The sequence below is a fragment of the Apus apus genome, chromosome 6 (assembly GCF_020740795.1).
Source record: "Apus apus isolate bApuApu2 chromosome 6, bApuApu2.pri.cur, whole genome shotgun sequence".
In the NCBI taxonomy this organism is placed as follows: domain Eukaryota; kingdom Metazoa; phylum Chordata; class Aves; order Apodiformes; family Apodidae; genus Apus; species Apus apus.
This window is the reverse complement of record NC_067287.1, coordinates 11,095,552-11,120,565: the sequence shown is the minus strand read 5'-3', so window position 1 is coordinate 11,120,565 and position 25,014 is coordinate 11,095,552. Positions and strand designations below refer to the sequence as shown.

At 41.5% G+C, this 25,014-nt stretch overlaps 1 protein-coding gene across 1 annotated transcript in view; it reads right to left on the bottom strand.

Moving 5' to 3' along the window:
• The window catches only part of MYLK (myosin light chain kinase), a 208,426-nt gene extending 187,933 nt beyond the window's left edge, over window positions 1-20,493 (bottom strand). Inside the window, exon 1 of the mRNA XM_051623195.1 lies at window positions 20,331-20,493. Within this exon, the coding sequence (XP_051479155.1) occupies window positions 20,331-20,493 (163 nt within the window). The remainder of the gene's footprint in view (window positions 1-20,330) is intronic.
• Window positions 20,494-25,014: the final 4,521 nt, after the last annotated feature.

Sequence of the window (25,014 nt, the reverse complement as noted above, 5' to 3'; positions counted from 1 at the left end):
CAGTGAAATGCAGGCTGTAACCCTCCACCCAAGTAGATACAAGCCAAGCACTATTTAACCTTTGAATTTCAGTTATACTGCCCATAGCTGTAATTTAAAGCAAAGATACAAGAGTCGTGGGAGGTTTCTGGTACTTTTCAGTGTTGAGGGGTGGAATCTTACCTGTGTGCATTAAAGTTTTGTGAAGAGAATGATGGGAGCTACAAAACTGTTTATTTGCTTACTACCTGTGATGTTTTGGGTTGGCTGAGGAAGCAGAAGATGTGGCAACACAGTAGCTTAAGACCTGCTGTGGGTCTCAAGAACTCCAAAGGTGGACTGGTATAAATACAAAGGCACTTGCAATTAGCTATTGAAATGATCTTCACAATGAAGAGCTAATCAAAACCTCCTTCTGACTTCCACTGGGACAAAGCAACTGTGTGTATGTTGATGTTTTAAAGTGAATCCCGAAGAAGGATACAACTTAAACATGCCCCCTTTGTAAATTTAATTGCAATATTTGTAGACTTCCATTGAGCAAGCTGGCTGGTGGAGGAAGGAGCAGTGTCATTCACAAGCACTGTTCACTGGGGTTCAGTTATTATTGCCCAGTGGAAATAAGAAGGATTCTTAGGAACCTGATTGCAAACCTGTTACTTTCATGCTGTTGTTACTGCAAATCTATATTTTCTTTATTTTTATTATACTATACCACCTAACAGCTTTTGTGAGACACAAAACACAACACACATTGTGGTAGTGGGTTTTAAGCGATATTTTCCCTGAGACTTGCGCAGCTTATTTTGCTTTACTAAGGGACAATTTTGAGACAGAGCCAAGGAAAGGACTTGCATACCTAAACAAACCTTATGTGTTTGAGTCCTTCCATCCAAAAGAGTAATAAGATTCCCATTTTTTTCTATGCATCTAACCATGGAACAACTGTTATTTTCTAATTCCACAGAGATCAGAAGTTTGCTCTTCCGTTTCAGCCTGAACCCAGGAGAACTACAGCAAAGCAGATAAGGTTCCTGCTCCCAGTTGTAGCATTGCCTCCCTGGAGAGTCGTAACAAACACAACAAAAGCATAGAGAACACAATTTTCAAAGAAATGCTAAATTCTGCTGACATTCAACAGAACAGATACTTGTAAAAAATGCTACCTACACAACACAAAAGAGGTAGAGACTAAGTAATGCACATTCCAGCTTCATCCCTAGTGTACTAACAGGGAAATTTTTTTTTAATAGGAACTACTAGACTTGGCACTGTATAAAGTGTTACTCTGTGTTACCCCTGATGTGCTCAAACAAATCATTCTTCCTAAGTCACCTCTGGCAGCTACTACTCTGCATAATCATCTCTTGCCATTGAAAGAATAAACATACTGCTGATTTTCAGGGACTTAAAAGCCCTGACAAAGGGGGATATGAAATGAGGAACTAGGAAGAACTGTGCTAATTTAATTTCTTGCCACAGTTCACCTTTAAGTGGTTAAGATCAGGGCATTTCCAAAGACCCTGTGCATAAGACCATCAATACTTTCAACCTCCTCTTGCACAGATGGCAAAGGGGCACAGTGAGAAGTCAGCTGTGCCTTTGGAGAGGAACAGTTTTATACCCAAAGCTGCAGGTTTGCAATATTATGGAGTTAACTTCCCCCTGCAGTTACCATACCCTACTGGTTCATTTTGTTTCTCACTGTAAACACCCCTCTGCTGGGCTTTAGCCCCACTCCTGATAGCACACTATAGTATACTGTACTACAAACAGATATCCAACAAAAAACCAAAAAAATCCTCAAATAAAACAATTGAGTAGTAAGGGGCTGGGATAACCAGAGACACTAAAGTCATGGGTGCAAAATGAACAGAGACTATATTTAGGTTAGAAATCAGAAGAATGCTTCCAAGATGGCAGAGGAACAGCTTCCCACTAACTTCAGAAGCCTAATTCTGCTCAAAGGTCAGAGTATGAAAGAGATTGCATAGCTGTTGTTCGTAAGGCTGAACAGCACCCCTGGACCCCTGGGTCTCATTCCTGACAAGGACAGTAGCAGAGCAGGATACTTCTGTGTACCACACCACCCTTTCATTATGTCCTGCAGTTCCCTCTGAAATTACTGAAAGTTGTGCTTGCATTTCTGAGGGCAGATCTAGGCAATCTGCCTTTAGCCTCATACCACTGAATACACTTCCCTTTTCCCCCCTGCCTGCCCACAGCTTTAAGAATTAAGCTGAAAACATACATCTGTATTTCAGATTTCCTTGGTTTAGACACACTAAGCCAAGACATTCCCTTCCCCTTTCAAGCATCTATAGCAATGAAATAATTTGGACTGTCTTCTCCTGTGGAACACAGGAGTCAATTATATTGATATGTATTTTCTCTCCATATTAATTTGATTTTGAAAACAACTAGAGCAAGACTTTGGTTGCTTTTGCATCCTTCAAAGTGCTACTGATCCTCAGAAGATGACAAAAGTGGTGAAATGAACTAGGAATGCTAGTTTTCCTCAAAAGTTCTCTCATGGAAAGCTTTAGTGATCATTTTACTAGAAACTGGTTGCCAGAAAGTTGCCATTAATTACTGCATAGGAACATTTGGCAAGATGTACACAAGACAAATCACACAGAAGGGATATAGATGGTTTAGAGCTATGGCAGGAGTTGGCTTTCTCCCATTCTGTCATGTGTGCATAATTTCAAATTCCAATGGCATTTTTACTGCCTGGCTCTAGACAGAAGCAGGTAGGACTCAGTAGTGAAGCTGATGGACAGATTACAAACTGAACTTAAGTAGATAACTGGACCTTTGACAAAAACATGAGTTTCTCTCTGCTACACTGCACGCTACCAATGCAGTCTGTAACAAGTTTAAACCCATGTCTAAATGGAAGCCTCAGTTTCTCTTAAACATCAAATTAATTCTCTTCTAGACCATGAAAAACAGAATTACAGCCTTGTTGGCACAGGCAATAGCAGAACCAGTTGCCAGTCTTCTTAGAATTAGGAGGCTTATTGCAAGAACAACATTTATTGTGAGCAATCTCTGAAAACATTACTATCAAGTTGACCATAACATCTCAGATTTATAGCACGGCCTGGCTCAGAACCACTGCAACTTGAGAACTTTCTTGCCACAAAAACTGTTAAAGTTTGAAACTCTGGCCAAGGCTTTTATTTCTATAGCAGTTTATTATCTCCCTCTCTTCTAATGCTAAAAGTCCAACAGTACAATAATCTCCCTAGGTTATATGTTAAACACATACAATAAGTTTAGAGCTACAACATCCGCCTTCCAATAAAGCACTTTCTGTGCAAGGCATTGGGGACATGTGAGGTCCCAAGGTCAGCAAAACACATCTCATTCCATTTTGACCTCTTCTGACATGAGGAGAGATCAACAGATAAGGAAGAAAATTGTGTCCTAGCTTGTCTGTAGGTAGAGTCATGTATTTATATAGATGTGATGTGAAACTGTAATGCAATGAAGGTGGAAGAAAAAAATCCAGGGAATTTTCCAGCTGACTTCTTATAAGTTATGATGCACAAAACACTACTGTTTGCACAGAGAACAGCTCATCTAAGACACAGTTGAACTTGTTTCAAAAGTCACTGTGAAACAGCACAGCTTGCAAATCCTGCCAATAAAGGAGGTAATTTTCAGTTTATTAGGACAGGGACTTCCCACTGAATCCAGCTCCTTTCCCTTCAGGGAAATCAAACATTTTTTCTAGGTGTGAAAGAGCTCTGATCCAAAGGAGGAGCTACATTGTGACAGTCCCAGCCTCAGCTGATTCTTCTGTCCAACAAGTCTTCACTTTATGTATTAATATATGGAAGAAATCCCCTTGTAAAAAGGAGATCAGATGTTAATCTTTACTTTAGCAATAAAAATAAGAAGTCATTTCACAAACCATTTCAGTTTCATGGGTTAAATGGAACCAGCCATTTGGCCATCACGTAAAAAAACAAACCTAGCATGTCACTAGAAAGAAGCTATTTCTTGGTGACACTGAAAAGTGGATAGGATGCTATGCTGTTGTCAAAGGGACAGAGGAGGAAGGTTAGGAAGAACAGTTCAGTCATTTATTCTGACCCACAGGATACTGTCAGCAATTCAGTTTAACCCTTTCACACCTGCATTAAAGTTGACCAGTGATTCCTGGGTGAAGTACAAAATACAGGAAAATAATTCCCAAAAAGTGGTTTTTCAAGAATTTCCAACAGCTGCTGCCTGCTGCATTGACTGAACTCAAGCCTCTGAATTAAGTCCTGTGAAATCCAGTACTTGTCCCAAGAAGCATGTCTGGGATTATCCTATAGATTCGACATGCACAGGATATAGGCAGCTTCAAAAGACAGCTCCCTGCTGACTCAAGGAGGAGCAGGTATTACAGGGCTTTTAAGTCTCTGCAAGCAATATAGATATTATATCCTTTCACTGTATTACTCTATAGTCTCCAATAAATCTACAGAATTCAACTTACCACAAGGCTACTGTTTTCAGAGTGACTGATCCAATAGCTGGTATTTATTTGCTGAGACAAGCTCAATAAAAGACCCCTCACTGTTCCCCCCATCACCACAAAGATGATGTTTTGTTGCCAATCTGCTGGCAGGAAGTCATCTGGAAACAGTATCAATACCACAATCTATAGGCATCCCTCCAATGCATTAATCAGGTCATCAGAGTTCAATAACTGACAACATCTTTAAGAACTGGAAAGGATAAAGCTGTGGTAGTAACGCACAGTCCAGATTGATCTCCAGGGCCTAATTAGTTCTTCCTCTTCTTTATTGTATTCCTATTTATTATTTTTTAATACATCATTAGCATTCTTGTACCCAGCATTCGGGTATGAATTCATTATTTCAGACAACTTTGAAGTGCAATCAATGTCTCTCAGTTTGACACACACATGTAATGGAAAATGTCTGCTGCCTCACCAAAGCAAATGAGCCAGGAGTCAGACTTCTGCCTTGACAGTAGAATTATCCATAAAAACCCTTAAAAGGGCATTGAAAATGTCTGAAGGGTATTAAATGGGGCATGACAATGATTTGGAGATTGGGAGAAATATGTTAAAAGATAAATATATACTTATGTTTATTGTAGCCAGTAAATGTATACAGTTTAGTTTAAGCTAGTTACAAGGTTTCTTATCACACAGAGCATAAGTTCTTTCAGAGGAAGATTTCAATACCAGATGCTAAAGCTACCTCAGAGAAAGACATACCAAGACCCAGAGGCTGGCTGAAGCTGCAGAAATCTAAATTTGAGTGCTTTCCTTCTAAAGCATGAGAAAAGGTGACAAATAAAAAAAATGTTGCCTGTGATTTTGATCTATCTTTCCCTCTCAAATGCAATGCAGGTGGTTTCCTCTGAGATTTGTGTTGATGTAACAAGCTATTGAGCATGTTACAAGAACAGTGAAAAGGCTACTGAAGAGCAGGTAGTAAAAGCAGAAGCACTGGAAATGCCCTAGGGTAATGAAACAACCATATCACAGCTATTCAGTGTATCAGTTCACTACAGCTCTCCATGAAAAACCCAACAGATACATATATATACACACACATGTATATGACTACACTGGAAGTAAGCAGTTGTTCATTATCTTGGACAAAACTCTTTGGAGACAGTGACAAGGTCTTCCTCAGTGTTTGCCCAGCACCTGGCATAACACAAAGTTAATTTTTGTGCTACATAGCTATAATACAAAAGGGAGCAGTCAGCCCTTGTTCTGAATTTAAGTTAACCAGAATTGTTCAAAATAACAGCATCAAGTCCTGACATGGAACCTAAATTCAAGGTTTCATTTTCAGAAGTTGAGATTCAGTATTTGTCAAACATCTCAAAGCTTTTAATTTTTCTCGTAAGCTCATTATTTAATTTATTTTAGTTTCCAGAAGTCTCTGTCTTATATAAGCTAGGAAACTTTGCAGAGCAGTTTTCCTATAAAGCATGGAAAAGGATTAATAAGTTTGTCATTTGTAAGGTAGAGGCAGTCCACATAATAAGTTTAAAAGGATATTTTAAATCTCATTTTTCAGGCTACAAGCTTCCAAAGGTAGCTAGCAGTAATTTCATGTCTAGTTTACAAACATCTAAAAGTCTTCTTGGTCTGCAGATGGGGTGGAATAGCTATACATAATAAGTCAAGAGTTAGTCTGTACAAACTGTTTTTTACATTGAGTATCTCACTGAGGAAGAAGTTATTATTTTTCCTTGCCACTAAATTAATTACATATTTGAGTTAATTAATCCATCTGAGCCAATGGAATTAATATTAATGCAAGTAGAGGACAAAAATCTTTTAGCTCAATTCTCTAATGTAAGATTGGCCCAAAAATAATTATTTGAGGAGCTCCATAAATTCTGCATATGAAGTGTTAAGGGTAGACCTTCAACATTTGATACCTACACATTCTCATGGGTATACTTGTATTTATAAGTGACTTTCCTGATTGTATTTTTTCCCAGTACATTAAGATAAGCCTACATTGTAGATAATGTAAGTTCACTCACTCATAAGTTTTATGTGGTAAACTCCTCAAGTTTTTTTAGTTCGAAGACAATTTTACATTCAGATGCAGAATCAGAAGATTCACTTTGCTCACCTTTTTCCAGGCCTTAGATAAGTCCTTTCAAACTCCTTTCATTGCTAGGTTTCAAAACACTTTACAAAGAAGCATCAGAGGGAAAGTAGCACGAACTATGTAGTTGATCATACCATTAAAGAACACTTTGGTAGAAATCCTGCAGATAATTCACAGTAATGAATGTATTTTAGACTTACAAAACAAATTAATATGCTGTTGAAATTGATACCCAAATATCAGATAAGTGAAGCCTGGCTGAATTAGCTCCATAAATGTACTAGTCTGACTGTAAAGTAGAAAACTATCTAGATAACAAGAAGCCTGACACTGAAAGCAATTCCACTACTAAATAACTCCACAGAAATCAATGATCATGAAAGACCCTGACAGCCACTAAAGTTTCATTTGATATCACTCAGTGCTGTAGAAAATTCTTTGTATTGTGAAGTCTAGTTTCTCTACGACACACAACTTCTTAAGATCCTTTTCCCTTGCATATACTACAATGAAGTGATGAGGTACAGGTTTTCACTACAGATGTTATTCCAGTCAACTTTGATGAAGAAATTGCTCTGGACAATTTAACTTTTTTTTCAGTAACTTTCCCAGTATAGAACTCTACTTCATTATTTAGCTCCTTATATGATGGGGAACTCCTGCAACTCATCAGCAAAATCATCACAGGGACAGCATGTACATTTTCAATAGCTTTCTGGTCTAGGCACATATGTAGTAGGCTTGAGTCCAAGTCCTTCAAAAACTGAGCACAGACACATGGGTAGATTTGAAGTAAGACTGATCCAGCACTCACAGGCTAAGAGTAAAGGCTCAAACAGACAAGCTCTGCAAATTTAGGTCTTTCTGCATAAGGACTGCAAGGTGACTCGTAACAGGGGGCTGGATGTAGCCCAGAAAAAAATCCCAAAGACTCCAGTTCTGTGCTCCTAGTAAAAAGGACATTTGTCACTTTACTGATACAATGCAAAATGAGCCCAGTAGTAGGTCTGCTCAACTATCTAGGCATTGTCAGTTAATATTAGCTTTGACTAAATAAGCAATATTAATCAATTTGTTCACATATCTTGTTTCAATGCTGAATTGCATCTGTAAAAGCAACTCTTCAATGTGCATCTGGAGAGAATAAACTCCTGTACTGCTTCTTCAAATGCATGCAGATGCTTTACGGAAGAACAATCTTCCGGTAACAGCACAAAAGTTTATATAAACACACTTCAGCTCTTATAAACCTGTCCACAGAGACCTCTCTAGAGTATTCTCCTTCAGGTTTTGTCCATGACTGCAAAACCAGAAAAGCAAAGCAGGGGTGTTACATTTTATTAAATTCTGAGCTAGAAAATGTATAAGTGCAATGTTTTAATCAACACAGCATATCCTGTATGTATGAAAAAGTTAATGTATATAACTCCATTAACACCCAAAAAAAGCTTCATGCCCAGCTTATCTCTCTCAAATTATAGAGAACTTCCATGGCTTTTATGTCAGTTCTTACCTTTGTATCAACACCACATGAGGATGTTCAGAAATGCTCAGTATTTGCCCACATGGAAAAGAAAGGAGGAATAGAGTATTGGTGTTATTCTAGATCCCTGTACAGTTTTCCAGTGGAAAAGAGACTTAAGTACAGGGTACAATCCAAAACAGAGAAATCGATAAAGGCTACCTGTTAGCTTGCACAAAGAATTGCACTGACCCTAAGGGCCATCCAACCAAGCCAGTGCACAGATATATTTTTAAAAAGGGAGCTATATAAGGATGTGGCAAGACAGAAAGAAGACACTAAACAGGAGTAGTTCAAGAAAGCAAGCAGCCTCCAGAAAGTTAGGAGAGTGCCACAGTGCATAGGTCAGCTCTTAGAAAATTGATTGCACAAGTAAGACAGAGAAGCCCATACAACATGGCAAGTCAAACGTAAGGAGGAAATTAAAAGGGCTAAAAGACAATCCAAAAAAGTTCCTGCAAACCAAGATCACAGTGCTAGTAAACATCTCTTTAAATATATCAACAAGAGGAAGCCAGCCAGGAAAGCAGCTGAACTGCTGTATGACAAAGGTGTAAAAGGGGCAGATGGGGATGATAAAACTGTAGCAAACAAGCTCAGCAAGTTATTTATATCATTCTTCACTGCTGAAGTCTTTGGGGATACATCCACACCCACTGCAGTTTTGCTGCAAATCTGACAGAGGAGTCAGATCAATCTGAAGTGAATTCAGGAAATACTAGAACAAACAAGGAAGTTAGATGTTAATAAGTTACTGGGACAGAACAAGGTTCAAACAAGTTTTTAAGAAACTCAAATGTGAATTTGAAGAGTGACTAGCCAAGGTGTGTAAGCCAGCATTAGAGAGAGCCTCTGTACTGGAGGACTCGCAGATCCTGTTTCATTCCAGCTACAGGAAAGGCTGTGTAGGGGAATCTGGGAACCACATTCTGGCAAGTCTGGCTTCATTCATAGTAAGAGTGAGTTCATTAGAAATAATAAGGGAGCAGAGGATAGAGCTTAAGAGACACTTTTTAAGATGGAGAGGAATCAGCAGTGCAGTCCCTAGGATCAGTGCTGGGACTGGTGTTACTCAGACTGCCCATCAGTGACACAACTAACTGATTGGGAATAAAGTTGGCAGGTAGGTTTCTGTGGAGATAAATTTCAAGAAACTAATTTTGACAATACCAGCTCTAATTCTTCCTATACAGAGGTTGGAGCCATCACTGAAAGTTCACTGAAGTCAAGAACTTAGTATTCAGCAGAAAAAAAGCCAGCAAAATACAGGGGATCATAAGAAAGATCAAAACAAGGAGGGCATTTCTGCCAATTCACTCAGCCTGAGTGCTCCCACACCTTGAGCATTGTGATCTGCTCTCCACATACCAAGACAGACATAGCATGTTAAAAGGAGGCAAAAAAAGGCCAACCAAAAAAAAAAAAAAGGAGCAAATACTTTACATGGAGAGACAGAAATGGCTGGGACTCCTCAGCTTGGAAAGAAGGCAGCTGAGGATGGATACAACCAGGAATAACAAAAAATACATGAGATGCTGAATGCGGAGCTCTTTTCCAAAGCCTACAAACCTAGAACAAGATAGTACTAACTGAAACTAGCAATAAACCAATTTAAATAGAAAATATTTGTTTACCCAGCACGTTACAAGCTTCTGGAACCTGCTGTCACACAAGGTTGTGAAGGCACAGGATAGCCAAGGGTTCACAAAGGGATTAAACTCCTGGACAACAGGTCCATAAATAGACACTTCAAGGACTAAACAGGTTCATATCCTCTAATAGTCTTCACACAAATGCTGTGGAAATGAGTGTAACAGAAGCAGATCTCAAAAACAGCTGTAATCTTCTGTTAACTTGTTGGACATGATTCTGGGCTAACTGGAACACTGATGCAGTTCTAATGTTATTAATTTTTTAGGTAGACTCTGCATTCCCACATATCGTACTATTTCCTGAGGATAAGCAGTGATCAACAGTCATAAGGGCTTCAGAAAAGTGCTTCCTGCCACTGTGACAGTCAGACTAGAATTCATCGTGTGGTTTAAATACAAGAATATTGTTTAAAAGATCTGCTTTCTGCCAACAGGTTGAATGCTGTGTCTTAGGATCTAATTATAATTATCCATAAAGCAATAAAATATGCACATGGCCGGTATTCTTCCTCCTGTGTACCTTCTAGATTGTTATTTTATCTGTACTTGAAACCCAACAAAGGGGCAAGTTGATAGAAAACAAACATTCATTTCCTCTCATGGCAGGGGAGTGGGACAGATAAGAGAAGCAAAAAAAAACACCACACAAAAAGAAATAAAACATTTTAGACCAGTTAGAGGTGCCAAAGCTTTGCTTTTAACACCCTTCCCCTTGAAAGCACTTCCTACATCTGTATACACAGTACAGACATCTATAAACAATTATTTTACCAGCCCAGGTAAACCAAGATTTTAATTTAATTTATAAGCCAACAGGAAGTTTAATTTTGGAAGAATTTTTTAAATTAACACTGTCTTTGAAGCCGGTAAGGTATTTATATCACAAAAAAATTTAATCAGCAAAGCTGTATTTCCTGTCTTGTAAGTGAAATATAAGCTTGGACAGAAGTAAAAAAAAATACCTCACAAGAAGAGCAATTATAGCAAGTCTGTGTGAAGACAGTAAATCCTTTGCTTTGATGTTTGATTTAGTTCATAATCTTGTAACTCTTAGTTTTAAAATATTTTTGTTTCTTGAAGAAAAAAATTATGTGCTACATAGATCAAAAATTTACAAGTTTGTCAAAGTTGACTTTTATGCCTGCTCTTGACACAGTCTGCCTTAAAACTTGACACTTGTAATGAAACTGACTAGGAAGGAACTAGTGCCAGAAAGATTAGTCAGTTCCATGCAGCACAGAATACACAACAGACATGAGCAGACATGAAACACTACATTTTTCTCCTCCCTAATTTGGTGAGAAGTAAGCTGTGTTACTACATTTCTCTACATCAATATCAACAATCATAGACTATTAATGTAATGAACAAGCACTTGTCATGCACGGAGGATCCTGCACAGTGCCCTCACACTGACGAACAATCAGCAAGTTCGCAGCAGGTTACCTTAGCTGTCAAGCAAAACACATCACAATAAAACACCCAGAGCAATACAATGTAAAATACTAATCCATATTTACGCATTTATGTTTACTTTTACCATCTCAGACAAAACTAACAAATTGGTAGAGAGTTTGCAATTAGACTGTACTACATTAAATCTAAGGTCAAGATCACAGATGTGGAGACAGGAATAAGGCCCACACTATTTTACCTTGAAAAGAACATCTGTATATCTGTGGTGCAGCCATGAACCAAGCCCCTACTTCTTCTCAGGCTAACCAGGGCTATTGATTTGGTCTCCATACCTCAACATCCACAGCTATAACTTGGAAGTATCTTGGAGAGGAAATATAACTTTGAGTTTCATATCACATAAGAGGTAATAGATTGAATGAGAACAAATACTTTATTATCCATCTGAGATTAACTAGATAATGGCCCAATTTCAGGTTAAATGAAGGTGTGATTCTTCTGCTAAATTTAAAAGCATTTGAAGAAAACTCACATAAAACAGCCTTTTAAACAGCCAAACTGACTTCTACACTGCATGAGATGTGCTTAAGTGATCAGCAAGGAGCCAAATACCTACGTTCAGATTGACTTAAGCATGAAACTTGACCCTAAGTCCCCAGCGGCTGCAATAAAGCTTTGGCCCCTCCAGGTCAGGTCTGAGGTAAAATGGAGTGAACACTTTTGAGCCTGCCTGGTAGGCACTCAGGCCAGCCATCTCTGCAGGGCATGGCACAGCTCCTGCCTCCTCACCTGCCCCACAGCATGACTGGATTCCCTCATGGGTACTCACCCCTATCCCACAGCAACACCTTCGCTCACAGGTAACTGTGTGAGTGACAGGCTGCACAGCGACACCTGTCAGGCCTGGAGCCGCCCTGAGCCGGTCCCGACCAGGTCCTGCCGGCTCCGGCACCGAGCGCACCTCAGCAGGGAGAACCACCGCACACCAGAGCCCAACTATTGCACCAAAATGATGCGTTTTGGTCCGTCAGCCAGAGAAGTTCCTCAATATAGAGGTGTTAGAGAAGTAAAATGGCAGCTGCTGAGGGACAGAGACGCCCTGTTGGGTCCCCCATGGCAAAGGTGGCAAGGGCAAGCCCGGGGGATGGCAGGTGGCCCACGCCAGGGAAGGGACAGTCCCAAAGGACTGTGTCAGTGCTGCTGTGGTTCTCTAACCTGCAGCAAGCAGAGACTACAAGGGAAAAGGATGAATAAGTATTTATGAAAGAGACTTCACAATTATGATGGTCTTGTTCCTCAGTATCTGAATCAGTAATAAGAAGTTTTTATCAATTGCCAAGGAAATAATCTGAGTCGAGCTTGTTTTGCCAGCAGAGAAGTAGCAAGAGTACTGCAAGCTGTTAGGGCACATCTGAGTAGGGCTGAAGGAAGCACAAAATGCAAATTCTGTGGCTCTCTGTGAGAGCTGAAGTTCAGACTTTAAAAACTAGCAGCCCTCTTCCATTCAAATGTGTTCGCTCCACTGAGGAGCACTGATATTTTCACAGCAAGATAAAAAACTGCTGTACTGCAGAGGAACAGGAAATTTAGGAGGAAGAAGAAAGGGAAATGAAGAAAAATAAGCAAACCTTTTCACCACTCCCCTGTTCATGAGAAAGATGCACCCAGACATGCACAGACACACAAGCCAGGATCTCTTCCTAAAAAACCTGCATAATGCATCCTCAGATATTTGCTTGCCTCTTACTGATATTAATTCAGCCAGCAGTAAATGCCTCCAGCTGGTTTCAAGTTACAGCCAGAGGAAGTAGTGCCATAAAATTTCTCACTACCACCTAAACCATTACTCTTCTATTTTCTTCCATGTGGGGTCATCAAACCCCCTCTGGAAAGCTGAGAGGTATGATACCACTGCAGGCATCTTCAGAGAGATACTAACAATAGTGTATTATGAGGCTCGTTGTAACATCCTTTCAAAATTCTTCAGGTCCAGTGATTTAGAGAAGAGGGTCTTTGTGTCTCCTGTCAGTTCCAGGAAGCTCCTGTCACTGGCGTGGAGACTGCATATGGAAAAGAGCTGCTAAATAGACCAGTTGAAAGAATATAAGCCCAGTTTCGCTCCCACATTTCTGAAAACCATGAATGCTGCAACTCTGTTGAGGTCAGAGGAATTGCACTGCTCTGATACTGGGGGTGAGATACCCATCCACCAGCTGCTACATTTCAAAGCCAGGGCTCCCTCTGCGACGGTCTCACCAGCTCTGCCCGAGATACACCCCCTGAGGTCACCGCAGCCAGAATGTCAGCACTTAAACTGCAGAAGCATGTGTATAGGCAGATCCCACCAATCTAGCCCGCAACAGCACTGAAGTCAATTTATGCTGTGCAAAACAGAAAAGGTTTTTCAGCTCCAAAACTAGGCTGGACTTGAACTAGTGATGCAGAGACCTTGTAACACTTTCGAACACGAAGCACTGATGTAATGCCTTCCTCTTCTTCCACCAAAGGAAGAAGAAACTTACAATCATAAAAGATCTAAGTTAAATAACCTAAGTAAAGCAGGCCATTTTTGACAAATTTATCTTTGCTGTGTGTTTTAAACATGGTCTGCTCATGGCTTCAGTTTTGTAACTTCCCTTTGATCAATCAACAGTGTAAAACCATTCAGACAGTGGTTCCCTGACCTAGGCTTTGTGAGTGCTTCTTATAGAATGTGCCCTCACACTTTCTTCTCCCAGTCAGACTGTTAATCCTGGCTCAGGAGAGATGGTCAGCAACTGGTTTTAACTTTCTTTTTATCTTTTAAAAATGGCACTGATTCCAAATACATGACAGACTATGTGAATGAAAAAGCTTTTACTTCAATATTTAACAGACTGCTTGTATCATTGTAAGGAATTAATGGAATGATATCTTTATTCTATTAAATAGGAAATTTTGTAAGAGTTAACACTACAGAAAACCTTATTACACAACTAAGTACATTTTAAATTGTGTATTAAAGTCAGGCATCCTTATTATTTGCACTGCATGTTTACATAGTAAATCAAATTGTGACTATCACATAGTATGCATCCCTGGCTCACCTTTTTTATCTCTCAGGTATTATTCACCAGTTTATAGCACTTCAGAAGACAATCACACAGAAGCCAGATGCAACAATGTCCTGATCAGACCTAGAGAGCTGATAGCTGTAGCTCCTTTGACTCCTGCTGCCTGCAAAACACAACTAATAAAGGCCTTAGAAGCAAACAGGAAATTTGACACGATTCCAGGCAGATAAGAACAGCTAACTCACAAAACAGGGATCCTTTCATTGCTTGGAACATCTCAGAGAACATCTATGCCAGACCAAGTACCACTGTCTCTCTCCAGCCACTCAAATCCCAATCCTCTTGTAAGGACATTTGCAACTCAGTTCTTGGTCTCCCCATTATCCACTCATCCCTTAATATTTTGCTTAGGTTAACCATCAAGATAGTGATTTTTGCTACTTAGTTGCACATCTCACTGAAAGCTGGATTACACTGGTTTAGATGGTATATAAAAAGCCTTAGGACAAAACTACAGGCTCAACTGTGAGATCATGCAACACTACAGGCTTGGAGAAGAGTGGCTGGAATGCTGTCCAGCAGAAAAGGGCCTGGGGGTTCTGATTGATAGGCAGCTGAACATGAGCCAGCCATGTGCCCAGGTGGCCAAGAAGGCCAATGGCATCCTGGCCTGTATTAGAAACAGTGTGGCAAGCAGGGCCAGGGAGGTGATCATGCCTCTGTACTCAGCACTGGTGAGGCCACACCTCTAACACTGTGTCCAGTTTTGGGCACATCAATACAAAAAAGACATCAAGGTGCTGGAGCCTGTCCAAAGAAGGGCAATGAACGTGGTAAAGGGCCTTGAGAACAAGACTGGTGAGCTGCTGAGGGAACTGGGGCTGTTTAGTCTGCAGAAAAAGAGGCTGAAAGGAGACCCTCTACAACTACCTGAAAGGACATTGTAAAAAGGCAGGTGCTGGCCTCTTCTCACAAGCAACTGGTGATAGAACAAGAGGAGACAGCCTCAAGCTCTGCCAGGGGATGTTTAGACATTAGGAAGAACTTTTTCATTGAAAAGGTTGTCAGACATTGGAACATGCTGCCCAGGGAGGTGGTTGAGTCACCATCCCTGGATGTGTTTAAAAGTAAGCTGTATTCCCAAGCACCACATCCAGACTAGTGCTGGACTTGGTAGAGCAGCGTTAATGGTTGGACTCAATGTTCTTAAAGGTCTTTTCCAACCTAAATGATTCTGTCACTACATTCCACTACACAGTTCCAGTATAATTGTGGGCACATCTTTCTCTTTAGATATCATCCTGCTGCTCTGCAAATACCCCAGATCACAAGACAGCTGAAAAATAACAGCAGCAGTAAAAAGACAACTCAGGGCAATAGTCTTAACCTGCTGTGCAACAATTAGAAATAAACTGGAGTGGGTGTGTAAAACACCCCACACCATCACTGACTTACTCAGCCAGGAGGCCTGCAGCTTCAGACCACCTGTGGACTTTCAGCAATTTATCACATTCCACAAGAAGGAACAAGCCATGCATGACAGAAAACTAGAATATCTCTGCTTTCTCACACAGGTTTTATCTTCCAATTTCAAACTGAATGTATTGTCTGTTTTAATGATCTGTTTCTCAATGAAGAAAATAACTGAAAATGTCCCTCAGTGACAGTTCAGTATCCTGTGGCATATCAGCTGCCTCACAAGCCCTAAAAATGCCTTTAGCACCAAGAACCCTGTGGATACAGAACACCACTTCAGTCTGAATAATTCATATGCCATCATCTGGCTTTTTCTGGGGGGAAGTGAGTAAATTTAATCCAATTACAGCAGAGGTGATGAGGTCAAGCAGACTCTTACTAAGGGATCACCGCCAAGCCCATCCTCAAAATATTAGACACTGCAGCTTGCTGGACTTACTTAGAGAGCTGACACACTGTAGCAAAGTTTAGCAACTCTCAGGCTTGTTATAACATAGGTAAGTGCCAAGAAACTGCTTTGTGCCAGCAGCAGAAGAGGAAAGGGATTCGGCACTTTGTAAAGCACACTGTAATCCTAAACACTTAATTGCCTCTGGCAAACCCTGCTTCCCTGTTGCTCTCTCAGAAGTTGTTTTATCTGCAATTTGATGCTCACAGCCACAGCAATGAATGGAGCGGGGGAGGAGAAACTGGTGGATACCAGTGAGAGAACTACAGTTACCAGTCTTTGCTGAACTACCAAAGCAAAACAAAATACTGGTATGCACAAGGCCTGATCTGCACATCCAATGACTCTGGAGACCTCCCATGGAAGCAAGGGAAGACTGGCTCACATCAAGGCTCTCTAATCACCTACAGATGCAGGGAAATTTAGAGTTGCACACCTGTATTTATACTTTAACATTTATGTAGGAGTGGCTGCACTTGCAGATATTCTGAGTGAACCCATATAGGCCAATGTATATTTGAAGGTATAGACAGAGTTTGTGTTTCTTTTCCCTGTCTCTGCTTATAATGAAGCATTCAGAAATATTTTACAATATGTTAACCCCAACTCTTTGTTCCCACATAAATAGAAGACTTAAAGGTAAATAATGCACCAAGACTCTTTAATTAAATAGGGAGCTTTGGGGAGGAGTTTCTGTAGACCCTTTTAAATCTTAAAGCCTACCAACTGGATGAACAAAAGGTAGATTAGACTCACATGATAAATCCCAGTAAACCTGAAAAGCCTTTGTTAATAAGTCACTAAGGGAACTTTTTCGCCCCTAGAATTTCTGCTTGCCAGAAGCAAGAGTTGAAGATTATTTGAGCAGGTTTGATTTCCAGCAGCATGAAATGGGTATATGCCTCATGGAGGTCTAATCTTATTTCTATAGAACTCAGTTCTCCTTTCATTCCTACCAGAGGAAGACCAGTTATTTCTAGCTTTTCTATAGGTAGCATCAGCTGAAACTTCAGAGGCTAGAAAAGTGTATTAAAATAGCCAAGATTCCCAGGAAAATTAAACTGAAGTTCTATAGCACCTTTAATAGCAACAACAGAGGTACAAATGTTTTTTTTCATTTCATTTTGGTATTTCTTTCATGCAGCAGGTTGCAAATGATCCTTTCAGGTTTCCATTTGTAAGCTGGTGTTCAGTAGCTTGTTCACAGAGCCAAGTGATATGTTAGTCTGGCAATTACTATACTCCTCTTTTGGTAGAGAGGCTTAATGAAGACATTATTAGAGACAGTCCTTGCTGTAGCACATTCAACAGACCCTTTACAAGTGCTCAAGACAAACCTAGATTTTAGCAAGACCCATACTGTAATAACAGGCACAGATGACATTTACAGCTGTGATAAATTAAAAATAAATAAATGACTGGTGTCTATCCTACCTGGATCCATCTGGCTTCACTAACAAATCCTTTTCAGCACTGAAGATTAAGCATATCTTCTCTGCATGCAGTGCTGAAATCCAGACAGCATATGTGATCCTAACATACATCCTGGAAGCATTCTCATCAGTGAAGGCTGAAGGCAGCTGTGCAAGGCTTGCTAAGATCCTGCATGAAACCGTGGATGCCACTGTCATCATTCAGGATCAGAAGTTTTTTGAAGTCTATTGCAACAGGTGTAGCTACATGTTTCTAGAGCAATGAGAGAAATGACATTCTACTTTCCAACGGGAGGTTAAAAAAAAAAAAAAGAGATAACATCAGAGAGAGAAGAGGGTATTAACCAGCCATGGGGAAAAAATTACCTTTGTTACCTTGTAACTCATACCCGTGTAGTAAAGCTTGGAAAAGCTATGGAATACATCTCTAAACACAGCAAAAGCAAACAACTACATCATGTTTTAGTATGAACTTGACAAGTTTATGAAGGAGAAGAGATTAGTCTTCCTGCAAAACCAGGATGAAACACTCCAGGATCATTTCCAGCCCATGCTCAGGCCAGAACCCAAACTACCTACAAGTCCAACAACCACAGACTGTGGCTCTGAGTTCTCCAGTCTAACCAAAAACTTCAGCCACCTCCCTACATGGCTTTCAAACTGAACTGAGCACACTTTCCAGATTTAGACATGCACAACAACATTTGGAGCAGTTCTGAACGCTATTTACATCTGCATTTTGTTTTAGGAAGGCTCTGAAAGTAATTTGTAGCAGTCGGTCTAGTTTTTCTAATGCAGTGTATTTGGTCTGCATAAGGCTATTGGTATGGATTTTGATTGACTGTAAAAATAGGATCATCACCCAGAGGAAGCCCTAATGATCTTAAAGAAGGAGCCAGTGAAAACCTAGAACAGAAACTGCTGAAAAATCTTTAACTTAAGCCAGTGACAATATGTAATGACTTCTTATTTCAGACTTCATAAATCCCCTTTCAGCATTATACAAGCAAACCAAGAGAATGTTATTTATTTCCTTCATCCTCCTCTGCACCACATAGCAAGACAAAGCTATAGATAGTTGCTTTCAAAGTTTCAGATTCCTAACTTTCTTTGCAGTAGAACTTTTAAGCTCTCCCCAAAAGACCAATAAAATTTGGGTCAGTGATATTAACTAGCATGAGCCTCCCACATTTTATATAAAATCCAAGCTGTGATGTGTATTAAATCAGGCATTTGCTTTCTGGTCATGTCTCTCTCCAGAGGTGAAATACTATTAATACATCACACACTACCACAGGACATGCTGCCTGTCCTTCTAGTGGCTGGTCCTCTGGTGGCAAACATTCTCCTATTACAACCAACAAAGTCACTCCAGTTATTGCTGGAGTTAAATACAGTTAATATTGTCCTGGAAGGTAAAATGCTGAGGACAAGCACATCAGTGTGTTACACAAACGTGTTAGAGAATACTGTGTTACAAAACTCCAGTGCACATAGCAACTAGCTACAGAAGAATCCTATCATTTGAGGAACCCAAAAATGCTGTGGATATGTGCCAGATGAAAGTTAACTATTCAGGTAATCTGACAGTTATTAGTAAATATAATTTTAATTTAAAAACAAGAGACTCCCAAAGTGCACTCTTAGAGCCTAGTTCCAGGGACATCTCAGCAAATACAAACTTGCACAGGAAGACACATTCTGTATTTAGCAAGTCACTAGGAGACAAAAAGATAAAGGCATTTGCAGGAAGCAGAGGGAGGGAGATAGTCGCTCAGTTTGGGATTTAAAACGTGGAAGGAATTACTTCTTCCTGTAGCATTTCTGTCAGTTAAGTTGTATTTTCAGCACTCCACTAAGTGGCAGCATAATTTTGGAGAGTCATAGTGGGAACACACCTGCATGTCATGTAACTCCGTGCTCACCCTCCACAGGGTTGAATGCTTGGAAACCCTCAGAAGCAGGGTGTGTGGAACCAGGTATTTGCATTTATCCTCTCAACCATTCCCTTTGTAGCAAACATAACCCAGGCTTCAATACACTTTTTATTTCAATTCCTGACTCTGGGCCAAGTATTCCTGTGGATTTAGACTGCAAAAGGCAGAACTGTAGCTAAAATATATGTTTTAAACTGCAAGAGAAGAGCAGGATTTTCTGACTTTGCCCCTAATCTCCAGCCCCCTTTAGTCTGCCATGCCACTCCCTTCCAGCCTGAGTGTAAGGAGTGGTGATGAGCCAGAGTCCAGATGTGCACATACAGTAAAGACGATTAAGTGGCATAGAATCCCCAAAAACATATTGCTCCATAGCACGAAGGCAGCATGCAGATAAGTGATTTCACCTCCTCTCCCCCTCTACCAAGTTAATGATTTTAAGCATGCATCTCCTTCCCCCGTCTTTATCCAGTATATCTGAGTGGCCTCACCAGCATTTATCCTTCACAGAGACACACAGCGTGTTGTGCAACATGGTACAAATTACTTTGAGAACGACAGAAGTTAGAAAACCACACACATTTTTGTCTGAAACGTGGAAGATGTAAACACGCGAGGAAGGAACATTCCTACATGCGACTTCACGTATGCACCCTTATCCTTGAAGGGCTCAGAAGTCCAAGGGAGAGCACAGGAGATGAGCATTACAGCCTAATCTATAAATGCTTGTTCTTAACAAGCCTTTGCTACCTGCCAACACGGAAAAACAAAACTGTACGAACTAGACATAAAATGCAATATGTACTTACTACTCGGTTTCCTTGCTCTCGGATTAATGCCCTCCGGCACGGGAGCCGTAGGTGAGCACTTCTCCCTGCAGCAGCCCAGCTGACTCTCTTGCAGAGAAAGGGATGGAAGCTGGGTTGAGACACCGGCAGAAAACCCCCGGCTCCGATGCTCCAAGCCCGGCATGTGCCCGCAGCCCGTGTCGCTGAGCTGCCCCAGCCCTCCGGAGCAGCAGGTTTCCCTCCTCCTCCTTCTCCTCCCGCTCCACCCACCCGTCTCCAGGGGATGCCCAAGTGCCCCCTACCCGTGCCCGCCCCCGGGCTTCCCTCCGCGTCCCGGGGCGCAGCCAGCAGGGAGAGCCCCGCGGCTGCGGGAAGCGCTGCTGGAGCCACCGGGCTCCCCGTCCGCAGCCCACCTGCCGCTCGGCCCGCCCGGCAGCCGCTGCCCTGCGCCCTCCGGGAGCGGGGGAAGCGCGGAGCCCGCGGGGGAAGCGGTGCCCGGCGGCGATACTCGCTGCGGTCGGTGCGGCTGCCTTTAACTCCTTCCCTGCCCCGGCAGCGCGGGCTGGCGGCCGCCTCGGAGCCTTATTAGGCAGGAGCGGAGCTGGCGAGGAGGGGCCTGAGACCCCAGCCCGGCACCTGTGTGGGGCGGCTCGCACAGGTGGGGTGGTTGTGCCCGGGGAGTGTGCACAGCTGTGCAGGTGGGGGATGGATGAGGGCATGGGGGCTATACGAGATGTGTATTGAACTAGAGTACGGGGGTGCGGTGGCTGTGTAAGGTGCATGCGGGGGTTGTAAACAGTGGGTGTATGGGGATTCTGTGGGGTGTATGCATGGGAAAGCATAGAGAAGCGTGTTTAAGGGCTTGTGTGGGATGTGCATGAAATACACGTGGGAGATAGACATACATCTGTGTTTGTGGGGAGGAGTGTGTGCCTTGCATAGGAAGTGCATAGGGGATGTATGTGAAGGTCTGTGCAGGACTAGGATAGGATGCCTAAGGTGTGTGTTTATTAGGGGTGTGCATATGAGTATGTAAGGAGAGTGCAGGGGTCTGTATGGAGCTACAGCCCTGACACCCACTACCCCTATGGCAGTCATGGGGCACCCTTTCAGGCACACAGGGCTCAGGGCAGCCCTCTGCCTCACCCACCCCCAGGGCCTGGCTAGGGCTCGTGCACCAGCACATCTGCCAGTGATGTCCAAATCTGGGGCAGGGGATTTAGTTTAATAAAGCATTTGCAGCTAATTGAGTGAAGTGCTAAAGTAGTGTAGAAGGCAGAGCAAATGAGAGATGGGGACAAACTGAATCCTCTTCAGTACTGGAACCTTAAAACTGCAGTTTCTTAATGTGGAACCCACTGAAAGGGAGGGGCAGAGAAATCCAGGCACATTGCAAACTTAAAACCTTTTTAATCCAGTACTTTTAAGCGTTTTTATTTATACCTTTTAAAAAAACAGACTTTTCCTCTGAAATGGATTTGTAGCTAAATCATAAACTTGCAGGGGATAGACAGGCCAAAAGCCCAGGTTCTATGGATAAAGCCTTTCCTTTCTGTCATCTTGTATTCTTCTGCACTGTGCTGAGTTTGCTGCTACGTATCTGAAAACATGCTTCTGAACTGCTACAGAAAAGGGAAAGCACAAGCTGCAGAGAACTTGCCACCTCACCAGGCTCTGAAATACCTCTAGGGGTGATGGAGCAAACCACAGTCCAGGTTCTAGTTCTTCCTCTCCCCTCACTCTCTTTCCACTCAACAGCGGTCAACTCCGGAAAAATGTGGCCAAGATAAGCAAGTCACAGCAAAGCTGTACTTTGCTGCTGCAATGTCAGGTGTTTTATATTTGCAATACCTCAATGTTTTTCATTTTGATCCTGTGGTGAATTTTTCAGCCACTGATAGAGGATGTTGTACAACCTCAGCAGGCTGTAGAAGGAGGCAGTGCAGGATGCTGCCTTTTCCTGGTACATCATTAGTCTCACTAAGCACAAGCCTCTGCAAATGATGAGAGCAGGTACCAGTATGAGTCCATGAAGAGCAATAGCTGTTCCTTTTGAATCTTATTTTTCCAGGTGCAGCACAAACCAAGCGGTTCTGAATACCTCAGTTCTCACTGGCTCTGCTGAACCTCCATCTTCAGAGTTTCTTTTCTATGAAGTCACAACAGAGTTTCAAGGACATTTTAAAAAATTTCTGCAAAACAAACAAAGCCTATGGTTGGCCCAAATATTAAAGACAGCCACTAAGCAGTTTATTTCACAGATAATCAGGTGGCAGGTAACACCAGTCATAGCATTAGCATTCAACTGTACATGCCTATTATACTAATTACATGCAGCCAGGCTTTTACTCCTGGGTTGTTTCCTCCTCAGTGCATCATAGTGACACATCCTGGATTGTACTGACATATTTCCCTTTTAGTCCAAAACAAATGCATATACATCCCTGATCTCTGCTGAAGTGCGTGACTGTCTATAGTTGATTTCAAATTGCAGTGCTTGTGCACAGAATCCAACAGCTACACACCCACTGGCACGTGAGCTGTTGAAAGAAAGGTGCTTATTGTATGAACATTTTATTTTAGCAGATAAATGTTTATTTGGTATTAAAATACAGAAAGAGCATGAAACCTTAATATACCCACACAGAGCCTGGCACAAGCTTGCTTTGACCTCTTCTGTGTCACAGCTGACCAAAGTCTGTACTGGCAACACTTTCTGGTAAAGAGTTTTCTTCTAAACATTTTTAAGCATTCAGTCCAAGAAGATGCTGCTCTGTGTCATGCTCGTGTTTTTCTTTCCTGATTTCTAGCCTAGACTTCATTAAACTCCTTTCTTGTAAATGTTCTCATGTCTTACCAGTTGGGAATTGCTGCTCTAGACAATATTGTAATAGCATCATTGCCTCTGCTTTCAATTTAAAATGATTGCTCAGGCCTTAAACACTCACAAAGAACAAGGCCCAGTTTGCCAGTGAACCCACATCTGCCTTCAGCTGAGAGGGAGGAGTAGGAGACACTTGAATCAGGATGAAAGCTGCTGAGCTCCATGAGGAGAGCAGACGGTGCCCCTGCTGGGTTTCAGGGGATTGACTCATTCTCAGCAGAGTTCACATACTTCTCTCTTTTTTTCCTTTCCTTTTTTTTTTTTTTTTTTTTTTTTTAGTTTGTTTTGTTTTTTTGATTGCACAAGCCAGATCAAGAAATTAAAAAAAGAAAAAAGAAAAAAGTGAGGGATATCCCATTGTAGCAGAATCCAGTGTGATGTAACACTACATGTCCAGTCACAGTTTCTTTCCAGAGTCCTTGCTAGGACCGTTTGTTTTCTAAGTTGAGCCTTTGTCCTAAGAGCCCTCGAGGACACTGGAAGTCAATAGTGGCTCTTCTTTAGATGCTGCTCCTAAATCAGATCAAGCTCAAGATAATGAATGTTCAGCTATGACGCTTAAAGAATGCTGCTGGATAGAATAATCCTGTGCATTCTTAACTGGCTGCTTGAGGGTTTGGGGTTTTTTTGTTTCTTTTTAATTGTAAACATCCTTCATGCAGCTGCTCCAGGGATGTGTTTAGGAAACAGCGGCTGGCTGTGTTTTAAAAGGTTTCAACTCATCTTGACCTACATTTAGATTTTTGTAGCTTACAAGCCACGGACTGTGATCAGCAAAACCCTCAGAGAGCTTATGTAGCTTCTGTAGGGCAAGGCACAGGAAACAAGTGAAGGATGAAGTTACCCAGCTGAAGTGTTTGGAAAAGTGAGTTACTGAAGCTGAACTATAAGGTTCAGATGATTATCAGGTGATTAGGAGTACAAGGAGCAAAGCTGTAAAAAGGGAGTAAAGATGACCTCTCCTTTTGCCTTGTGCCTTCTTCCTGATTCACTCTCTCACTTGCAAACTTTCTGTAAAATCTTGTAGGGTCCTTTCAGGATAAAATTCAGAAGGTGCCCTTTTGTACGTGCTTCTTTCTGACTTAAACTTCTGCACCAGAAATTGCTTAAGTATAGGGCTTGTTCTTGATATGACCCCTACTAAGCAAAGCAACTTGTAGAATCAGATGCTTAGGAAGTAACTTTGTTGGGAAGGAACTCGTTTGTTCATTTCCCAGAGGCAATTCTTTCTTTTCTCTTTCTGGTATGTGACTGCCTGTTTTTGTAGAATGTGAGCACTCATTTTATAAAAAGCAATGTAGCTTCTAGGCTCTTGAGATTAGAAGATAATCTTCTAAAAGGTGAGGCACAACCATATCTCCCCAAATCTGCAGGCAGATTATCATCCCCCATCCTGCTTCTGTCTTTACTGACCAGGAATACAGGAAGCATCGAGAAGGCTGTGAGTTTCACGCTGCAAATACAGAGATTAAGTACCTAAGGAGGGAGGAAGCCAAGAGGTCAGACATAATATAGCACTAACATTGACATATAGCATTTAGGCTCACATTAGTTCACTCAGCTCAGGAGCAAGAAAAATAAATTAGGTCTGTCAGCAAAAGACCACGTAGGCAGTTTATGCCTCTTTAGTAACATATGCTTGTATCTGAATCTACACATTTAGGTTTGGTGGGAGAAGGAAACAGGGTGGTAAGCATTTGGCTCTTGGGGAAATTACATACTTGAAAACTCAGCAGCTGTTTTATCCTCTTGTATTTAGAGGTTGCAATAATGTATGAGGTAGTGGCAACAACAAGGAAAAGCTAGAAATGTCACTGTAAT